The sequence below is a fragment of the Monodon monoceros genome, unplaced genomic scaffold (genome assembly GCF_005190385.1).
Source record: "Monodon monoceros isolate NGI ecotype Baffin Bay Population unplaced genomic scaffold, NGI_Narwhal_1 Super_Scaffold_7, whole genome shotgun sequence".
Taxonomy (NCBI): Eukaryota; Metazoa; Chordata; class Mammalia; order Artiodactyla; family Monodontidae; genus Monodon; species Monodon monoceros.
In genome coordinates this window covers 103221008-103230831 of record NW_021703784.1, presented here as the reverse complement: position 1 = coordinate 103230831, position 9824 = coordinate 103221008, and the positions used below count along the sequence as shown (strand labels likewise).

General features: G+C 60.0%; 1 protein-coding gene across 6 annotated transcripts in view; it reads right to left on the bottom strand.

The window, feature by feature from the left end:
* Positions 1-1929: 1929 nt before the first annotated feature.
* TPCN2 (two pore segment channel 2) overlaps positions 1930-9824 on the bottom strand; it is a 34923-nt gene continuing 27028 nt past the window's right edge. For 2 of the 6 annotated variants that reach the window (XM_029209042.1, XM_029209040.1), the window contains 8 exons: positions 9510-9581; positions 8222-8295; positions 7624-7705; positions 7459-7541; positions 7035-7116; positions 6600-6694; positions 3143-6095; positions 1930-2897 (listed from right to left, as the gene is read on the bottom strand). In XM_029209042.1, the coding sequence (XP_029064875.1) occupies positions 6017-6095; positions 6600-6694; positions 7035-7116; positions 7459-7541; positions 7624-7705; positions 8222-8295; positions 9510-9581 (567 nt within the window). In that variant the 3' untranslated portion in view covers positions 1930-2897; positions 3143-6016. Of the gene's footprint in view, positions 2898-3142; positions 6096-6599; positions 6695-7034; positions 7117-7458; positions 7542-7623; positions 7706-8221; positions 8296-9203; positions 9288-9509; positions 9582-9824 lie in introns of those variants that run through there. The other 4 variants (XM_029209045.1, XM_029209044.1, XM_029209041.1 and 1 more) reach the window with 3 other exon arrangements.

The following is a 9824-nucleotide window of genomic DNA, read 5'->3' as shown; positions in this document are numbered from 1 at the left end:
AGCCCACCCGAGACTGGGAGGGGCCCTCAGGGTCCAGCCGGCTCTCCACGGCCAGTCATGCAGTTAGGGCACAGACCCTGAGCCAAGGATGGGCGGCACCGTCTGCCTGGACCCTGCTGACCAAGACGTGTGTCCTGTTGAGCTGACATCTTTCCCTGAATCCTCTGCCCAGAGCGGACAGTTTGGGCAATTCTGACCCCCCAGAAAGGAGTCCTTTCTGTCATAGCTCCCTCCCAAAACGTTGCTTTTTAAAAATTTACCAACAGCAGCTATGTGTGCTCGTTACATACGTGCTAAAAGAAAGCAAACAAGGGAAGGGGTGGGAAGTTCTCTACCTGTGGTCTCTGGACCGGCAGCAGCATCACCTGGGAACTCTTAGGGATGCAGGTTCCCAGGCCCCCGGATGCTGTGTGGTTGGGGCCCAGGACTGGTGTTAACAAGCCCTCCTCCAGGGCATTCTGAGGCTCCCGCAGGTCAGAGCCAATGGCAGAGACTCCTGCCCGATGCTCAGCCCTCAGCCGGCAACAGGCTTCAGCAGTGGGTGCGGCTGTAGAATGGCCTCGGCCGTGGATTCTGCTGTCAGCAGCTCCCGTATCCCCACACGTCTTCCTGCCCGTTAACTGCGATGAAAAAGCAAAGGCCAGGCAGGTCTGGCTCACCTGGCGACAGGTGTGGCAGGGCCCAGGCACAGATTAGCCAACTGCTGTTGGACCCGGGGCAGCAGCCGGGCTGCCCAGGTCCTGCAGGTGTGGGCCGGCCGCCCTGGGGCGGCTCCGATTGTGTTTCCCAGGAGGACAGCTCGGCCGAACGTGATCAGAGGGCCGGGGGGACGCAGCATCTCCCCGCCACTTTGACGTGAGGGGCGTTGTGAGCCCCACGCCCCCTTCTTTGGTTTTTAAGAGTGGTGCAGCGCGCCTGCCTTCCACCGTTTTGTTCTAAGCGAGGGATTGTTCCGCGTTTTAATCAGAGCCACCAATTATCAGCAAGGAACGAAGCCAAAGCCTGGCTGTTCTGGTGAAAGACCAGATTCGGAGGAGACCGCATGAAAGACCCACACCCGCCTGCTGGGACTCCGCTCCAAGGTTCCACCGACAGATCGGGCCCCGGGCCTGGACCCTGCCCGGCTGCCAGGGCTGGGGGGCGGCACGTGGGAGGGGGGCCCGGGAAGGGACCTCAGTGGCCTCTGTTGCTCCCACGAGGAACCTGGGCCTGCGGGGCCGGCAGAAACCCCACACACAGATGCTGCCGGCCGCCTCTAGGGCGCACAGAACCCCCCAGCCTGCCCCATGCCCCCGCTGCTGCCCACTGCCCTCGTCCAGGGGGCCACGCCTGTCCCCCACTCAAAGCCAAGGCTACAGCCACTCCCCTTCTCACCCCTGCGTCCCTGGATCTTCCCCACAGTCCACACAATTCCTCCCACGTAAATAACCAACGTTGTCTTGACCCCCCTGCCTTCCAACCATCGCTCTCATGTCTCTGCTCCCTTGGCAACAAAATTCCCAGGGGGAGCTGCCCATACCCTGTGTCTTCAACTCCCCTCCTCTTGTGCTCTTCCGTTATTACATTTTAATATATTACATTTTGGTATGTACAAAAGAATATACGGTAAGTCCCCTACACACGAACGAGTTCCATTACGAGAGCGCATTCGTAAGTCCAATTTGTTCATTAAGTCCAACGAAGTTAGCCTAGGTACCCAACTAACACGGTCGGCTATATACCGCTGCTTTTACACTTGCTTCTGGACATCCTGGGCTTGAAATAAAAATACTGTACTACCGTACTCTATACAGTAAAGTACACAAAAGCACAGCCACTTGTAGAGGACGCATGCACGTGACCACGTACACCAGACACATGAACTAACTTATGTGACTGGACATGTGAACACACATTCGCATCTTTGAAAGTTCGCAACTTGAGGGTCCATTAGTAGGGGACTTACTGTATGTAAATGTGTGTACATTATAAAGTTTAATTACACACCCATATCACCCAGACGGTCCTTCTCACTCTGCCCCCGTCTCCGCAGCGCTGACCCCTCTGCTGGATTACAGGCTGCCCCTGTGTTTCACTTTTCAGTAATCCTACTGCCATTGTGTACATGCCCACACTGTAGGGTTTAACTGTGGTTTTGAATTTTATAAATAATATGGTGCCACACAGAGTCTCCTGGAACTTGCGTTGTTCACTCGACATTGTGTTTCTAAGACTTGGCCACGTAGCTGTTTGTGGCTGGAGGTCGTCCATGTTCACTGCTTCATAACAATCCACCGCATGAATAAACCTCAGCGTCATGTGCCTTCTGTTGGGGACATCTGGGTTGCGTCCATCTCTCTGCAGGGCTCGCTTTGCTCTTTTGGACATTTTACCACCTGGCACAGGCAGGCAGGGGGTTCTCTTGAGTGTGTACCTTGCAGGAGAATAAGGTATGTCATATTCAACTACAATAAATAAAGCCAAATTGTTTTCCAGACAGATTAAGTCCATTTAAATTTCCTCCAAGTATATATAAAAGTTCTAATCATTCAGTTGGTTAGACTTCTTCAATTCTGACCTTGTAGTGACAGTGAAATTATTGCCATGTAGTTTTACTCTGCGTGCCACTAATTACTGGTGAGATCGAGCATCTTTTCACATACTTGCTGGACTTGGGAGTTTGCTTTTCTGTGAAAAGCCAGTTCAAGCCCATTTTTTTTCACTGGTTTGTCTTTTCCTTGCTAATTTGTAGGCGCTCTATACGTGGTCTAGATACAAGTCCTTCATCAGTTATATCTGTTACAAATATCTTCTCCCAGGTTGTGCCTTGCCTACCTTATGGCATCTTTTCTTTTTCTTTTATTTACTTGGCTGCGTCAGGTCTTAGCTGCGGCATGCGGGATCTTAGCGGCTTCTCTCTGTTGTGGGCAGCCCCGGGCCCAAGGTCCAGGCCACGGGCACCCACACCACCCCGCCCCACCGGTGCCCCTGCGCTGCCCCACAGCCCTGCCCTCCCGCTCCAGCCATGCTCCCAGGTGGGTGCCAACCCCTTCCCCCTCCCCCCGGGCCTGCCCCCCCAACCAGGCCGGCTGTCTCCAACCTACTTCCTGCCAACACCCAGCCCAGGGCTCCCCGGTCCCTGAAGACACAGGCCCCGCCTCACCCCCTAACCCAGGCCCCAGGGCTCCTCCAGCCACAGCCGCCTCCCAGCCTGCTTCCTTCTGTCTTCATCAGGGCAGACACAGCAGCTCCCGGTGTCCTCGACTCCTGCCACTGTGCTGGGCAATCCCAGGGTCCTCCAGGGCTGAGCCCCCTGCACCTGGCACTCAGCCAGAGCGCTGGGGGGTGACCAGAGACGCTGCAGCGCAGGAAACAGCAGGAGGCCTCACCAGGGCCGCAAGGGTGTAGTGAGAAATGCGAGCCTGTGTTCTCTGTCAAGCGCATCTTTGGTGCGGCCGCGATATCCTCCTGAGTTCCACGGAGCGCCTGGCTGGGGACAGAGGACACCGGCAGCACTGCAAAGCGGGCGACCCCCACCAGCCCTGCCCCCCTTAACGAGCAGCCAAGCCCCAGCTCGGCCTTGAATTCGGCCCTACTTCCCATTCAGACAAAGGCTCAGAGGCTGACATCACTTGACACGGGGAACTGACGCAGGGACGGGTGCCCCAGCTTGTGTTCAGAAGGCACCGGCACGGCAGGCACCAGCAGCGGCTTCAGTCGTGCCCCCCACCCCCCGAGGGCAGAGCCCGCGTCTCCCAGGGCCCAGCGTGGGCTGTCCGGAGTTATCTGCCGCAGGACAGCATAATCCGAGGGGCCTCTTTGCACACAAGACATGGAACGTGGACCCTCTGAGGTGGACCCTCAGCTGGGACCGGCACAAGGACAGGGCAGAGGGCACATCGCCCACAAGAACCAGGCTCACTCTGGGTGGACAAGCTTGCAGCCCAGTGAGGCCGGGCTCCCAGCCTCGGATCACAGGCGGGTCACAGAGGAAGCAGGCCTGCAGGGGGCCTGGGAAAAGCAAGGAGCTGTCCCCTGGGGATCACGAGTCAGGTCAACTGAACCTGAATCCACCACTAGATGGCGCTCAGACCTGGGTGGGGGGTGGACATACAGCCAGAAGGAACAGCAGCTGACCAGACAGGCCTCACCCTCGTCCCCAGAAGAGCAGGGCCTTGCTGAGGCAAGCTGGGTATCCACTTCTAAACCATGTTCCATGAGAGCCTCCCCACCCAAAACCAGCCTTCCAGGAAGGCAGCCTGCACAGGGGGGCAGGTCTGGGAGAGTCCTGTCTACCTCCACAAAGGTCCCCAAAACCTGAGGAATGCCCACAGTTTCAGAAAAACTCCGGGATCAGAAACCCAATGTGCTTGGACACACAAAACGTTACCAGCCGTTAGAAAACCTCAAGCAGTTGGATTTCGTGACATTTTAGAAGTGCCGTTTTTTAGTTAAGCTTTCCTCTCATCCCATTTCCCAGACAAGCTGGGGAAGATTGAGATGACTTCCTGCAGTGGAGTCGGCATCTGTACCCTGATTTCCCCTTCGGTGCCCACAGCAGACATCACTAAAAGATCCCAGCACCCCTTCCCATGAAGATTCCAATCCTTCTCAACAAAACCGCCAGGAGCTACCACCAACCACTCGAACTGGCCCTTGAAATGAGAAACCCATTTATCAACCTGGATCGATGGCAGACCAAGCGGCAACGTGGCCTGCCACGCACTGCTCACTTCCCCCTCCTCCCCACCCCAGCCCCCTCTGTCACACACCCTGAGGACACACAAAGTAGGGCCACCGCTGACTTATACATGTCTTTATGCAAATTAGAAAAAGGTGTCCCCCTCCTGGTGTAGACAGTCAATGCCAGGACACACCCTTGCAGCCAGGTACCCTTGTAGAGTGCACAACCTACACAACCATACCCGGGGTAGTGTTAAGCCCCGACAGTTGTTTTCTTCTTTTCTATAATGCAAGTACCTGTCTTAAGCTTTGATTGCAGAGGCGTCCATTTCAAACACGGCATCTCAAATAAACACATTGGCAGCCGCTCGATGAGATAAAGAGCCAGGCCACCTTCCTCCACTGAGGCTCCTTTATTTTAGAAATCTTGGTTGAGTTTGATAACTGACCATTTGGACCACATTTTTTTTTTCTTCCTTGGCTTTAAATTCCTGCTCTTATGTTTTAAATTCACCAATAAAGAGTGAGCCCCTGAAACCCTCGACCCCAACAAAAGCATAACCCCAGGCCCACACTCTCTCTCTCTCTCTACCCGAGACCTCACTGTGTGGCCCCAGGTGTACTATGTAATTTCCAGGTCTCGTAAGTAATAAACCTTTATTTTTTCAAAGTTTCCTGACGGTGGTTGCTGAAAGGCATCTTGCTAACACAGTACGAACCACAAGGGCTGGTCCAACCACAGCACTGGCTTCTGACAGGCTGAGACCGGGTGGCCCCGTTCCAGAGAAGCACAGTCGTGTCGGAATAAGGATGACCACCTCCTTCTTTGCAAGACTTATTGATGAAGATGACTGGCATTCTCACCCATAAAGAAACGCACCCAATCACACTCACACGAGCCATAAAACAATAAAACACAGTCCAGATTCTTATCATGTAAAACCAGGATCCCAAGCTTAACGCCCTGGAAAGCTGCCGGTTGGCCTGTGCGGGCCCCACGTGGGCCTCTGGTCCCTGAAGGCCACCAGCAGTGAAGGCACCACGGAAATCCCAGGGCCCAGGGGGAGGGCCACTGCATCTCCCTCCCAGTCACCCTCTTTCAATATTTAGAAAAATAAGTCTCAGGGAAGCAGCTTATAAAAAGAAAGTGGCATGGACAGCGCCTGAGGGGCCGCGGAGGTGGTCCAGCTCGGCTGCAAACCAGGGCCTGCGTGTGTCCCAGCGTCGGCACGCACGGTGGCTCTGCCCAAGGGAGAAGCCTCTCCGGTGGGCCGCGGCCGCCTCCTCCCCCGGCCGGCGCCCATCCCGAGGCCGCATCACCTGCCGCCGCCCCAGCCAGGAAGGCGTCTGGACGTCACCTGCACAGCTGCAGGTGCGGGTGGTGGCTCAGCTTCTCTGTCAGCTCTTCCTCCGTGGGCTCCTCCAGGACATCCCTGCGGAATCGGGGACAGGATGGATGGGGAGCCCTGGGCACCTCCAGAGGAGCAGGGAGCAGAGCTGATGCAAGCAGCCCCGTCAGTGCTCGGGACGAGGGGCCCCTCGGAACCACCCCCCGGGGACTCAGGTCCACCTCTGAGATGCTTACGTGGCGTCCCTCAAAGCCCGGGAGGACACCCCTCCGCGTGGCTGTAACACAGCAAACGCTCAGAGACGGCAGTTTGACCACCCGGGGCTGACTCTGGGACGGCTGTCACTTCTCTGCACCAGCAGAGGGACAATCTCCAGGTTACCATGGAGAAGAGAAGGGCGAGGCTTCCTCGGGCCACCTGTCTACACCCACCAACAGAATCACCTGGAGACCAACGGAACCTGAGGGTGCTTCCCGAAAGATGCTCACCGGAGAGCAGGACAGAGGCCCGGCCCCGCAGCAGGAGCAGAGGCAGACCCCGGGCTCGTGGGGACCAACCGCCCGCCCACTGCCTCCCCCCTCCACGCACCTGAACAGGAGCTCCACGGTCACCTCAGAGGTGGCCCCTAGGTCCCCTGTGAGGGACTGCAGGTGACTGCGGCGGTCCCACTTGTGAAGGAAGTTCTGGCAAGAGGGAGGGACGGACGGGTGGCCAGTAGGCGTGGGCCCTGCGTGGAACCAGCCTTGTCCCCCTACCCCAAGGACACCAGGATCCAAGGCCACCAGCTCCTACGGCAGCAGATGCCTGAGAGCCCTCCTCCAGCCCCCCTCCCACAGGTCAAAGGTCAGGAGCATTCCAAGAGGCCCCCAGCAGCCAGGGCGAGCAGCCCCAAGGGAGGACGGAGCCTGAATCCACCAGGGCTGCCCGAACACAGCACGGCCTCTTTGGACCAAGTTCCGGGTGGGCCCCCATCAGCAAGTTAGCAACTCCGACTGAGAAGAGCCCGGGCAGGGTCGCCGATACCTCCAGAATCAGAGCCAGGAACAGGTTGACCCAGATGACGGATGACACCAGCCACCACAACACAAAATAGATCTTGGACCACCTGCGGAGAACAAGGAGGCCACCGGGGCCGCCCGTGAGCCGAGCGCGGCTGCTCCCCAGACCCTGCTGCCCCGCCTGTGCCATCGCTGTTCCCGCCCTCGAGCTGGCCCAGCCTGGCCTTCAGGGGCGCTCGGCCAGCGGCCAGGCGGCACGGCCAGCGAGAGCGGGAGCCGGTCTGAGCTCTGCAAGCTCCAGGCTGAGCCCCGTCACCCCACGAGCCCCGCTGTCACGGCCCCCAGAAGCCACCTGCTCCTGCACGCGCCCCGCCATCCCCGAGAGGCGCAGACCCAGATGCGCACCCCACGCAGAGCCGCGGCCGGGGCCGCCAGGACGGGTCACTCACGGGCCTGCGTAGCGCCGGAAGGCGTCCAGGAACACCTGCCAGTTGTTCACGACCATCACGTCCCACAGAGTGACCAGGGCGGCCTGTGGGGCGGCAGACGCAGGGTCCAGGAGGCCGTGGGAGGTGGAGGCGGGGGTCCCGAGGGGCGGGGGGCGCAGGACTCACGGCAAAGTCGTCAAAGTTGTTGGTCCAGTACTCCAGCTGTTCGAAGCTCCCGCAGGGCGCGGAGCCGTTGTCAGGGGCCAGGCTGGGGGGGCACAAGCCGGGTCGGTGGGAGGCGGGGGCAGGACACACACCCAGGTGCCCTGGCACCGCCGCGGCCCCTGCTCGGCGTGGACCCAGCTGGGCCCCTGAGGAAGCGGGGGAAAGGGGAGATGGCCCCCGACCTCGGAGGTGCTGAGTGCGGCGAGGAGGCCAACGCTGTGGACACACACGGCCAGCGGCCGGCCCGGGGGGGGCCCTCGGTCCTACAGTTCAGGCCTGGCCCTGGACGCCCCCGCTGCCGGCGCGCGGCCTGGCCTGCAGGCCCAGAAAGGGGCACGGCTGGGGGCTCTGAGCCGGCACGGGAAACACCCTCAGTGCAGGCTCGAGGGAGGGCTTCGGTGAGGGGCGGGCGGGTGGAGAGGCCAAGGAAGAAAGGGGCCTCCTGGCTCCCTCCTGGGGAGCTGCGTCTCACCCCTCCACCCCCCCGCCCGGCCCTGTCACCCGCGGCTCCAGCGCCCCCAGAGGCGGGGCGCTCTCTGCACCTCGGAGCCCCCCTCACCTGCTGTTTCCAGGAGCCACGATGACACCTCGGAACAGGGTGACGCCAATGATGGCAAAGACGTAGTAGGCCACCTAGGGAGGCAGGTGGGGCCTGTCAGCACCCCCCGGAGGGACCCCCGCAAAGCCAGGCTGAGGCCTGCGAGGGCGGCATGCCAGCAGGGATTCCCAACTGCGGGCACTGCCGGCCTTCCCAGGAACACTGGGGCTCCCAGGCACCTGCGCCAGAGGGAAGCAGGGAGGAGCCCCTGTGGGCAGAGCCCCAAGATAAACCGGGGGCCCAGGCATAAGAACGGAGGCTGTCCACCCCTCCTCAGGGCTGGTATGGCAGGAAGAGGGTTCCACTGAGAACAGGGCAGCGAGGGCCAGGGAACGGTGTGCCATGGAAGGGTGACCGGGGGCTGGCCAGGTCCCTCCAGAGAAGTCCCACCACTCTCCCCGCATCCATCAGGAGACGTCTGAGCACTGGGCAGCCTTGTGCCACAGTCAGAGAAGGGGCTGCTGGCCGCCCCTGACCTGTCCCCAGCATGCCCGGTGGTGGGGGAGGGCTGCAGGGAAGAGGCACACACCCCAGGCTAACCCAGCCCCCCTCTGGGCCTCAGTTTCCTCCACTGTGCAAATAGGGGTCTGGGGGGCAGTGCCCGAAGCAAGGTGCCACCTCTAGCATCCCATGACAGCCCAGAGCACCACAGGAGCCCCCTTACTGTCCAAAACAAGAAGCAGCAGGGCTTTGTCACCTTCCCTCCTGCCCTCCAGGCCTCGTGCCTGTAGCAGCACCCAGGGCCCCTGCTCACCGGGCCCTGCCCCGCCTGGGCCACAGGGTAGAGTCAACAGCGGCGGCAGGGGAAGGGCTGACCCCAGGGGTGGCGGGGGGACATCACGGCTCTCTCAGCAAAAGTGACTGTGAGTTCCCCAAATCCCTCTGAGCAAGGATGGTCGACCAAACCCCACTGGGGGCTCTGTGGGCCCTGAGGGGTCCCTGGTGCCTCTTACATCTTTCATCTTCTCAGTGTGGCCCCTGGCCCAGGACACAGGAGGGATTCAGAAGTGACCGAGAGGATCTCCGGCTGGGGAAGGGGTGTGGTCAGGCAGCGCCTCCAGCCAGACCAGCCCTGAGCTCCTCTCTCTGGCTTCCTGCCCCACCCTGTGCTTCCTGGGCCCTGGTCACCCGCTCCCCTAACACAGGGACCCTCCTTCCGAAAGCCACCAGCCTCCTGTTGAGCCCTGGCTCCCCATCCAACAGTCCAGCTCCGCTCCCCCGAGGGGCCAGCGCAGGCAGCTAGACTCACCGCCAGGATCCCGCCGAAAGCCCGCATGTTTCTGATCAGGTCCAGGATGGTACTAGCCACCACAGCCATCAGCTGAAACGGGGAGAAAGCACAGACCCAGTTCCTCCTGGTCCCACTGAGGTGACACCAACCCGCCCACCACCCAACGCTGACCTAGAAAGGTAAGAGGAGACTGGTGACTTCCCAACCCACACACCTGTACACAAACCCCTCAGGCATCCAGACACACCTCACCTGTACGCGCACCTGAACACACCCACAGCCCCCATACACACCTGTACACACACACCCAAGGCCTCACACACACACCTGTAC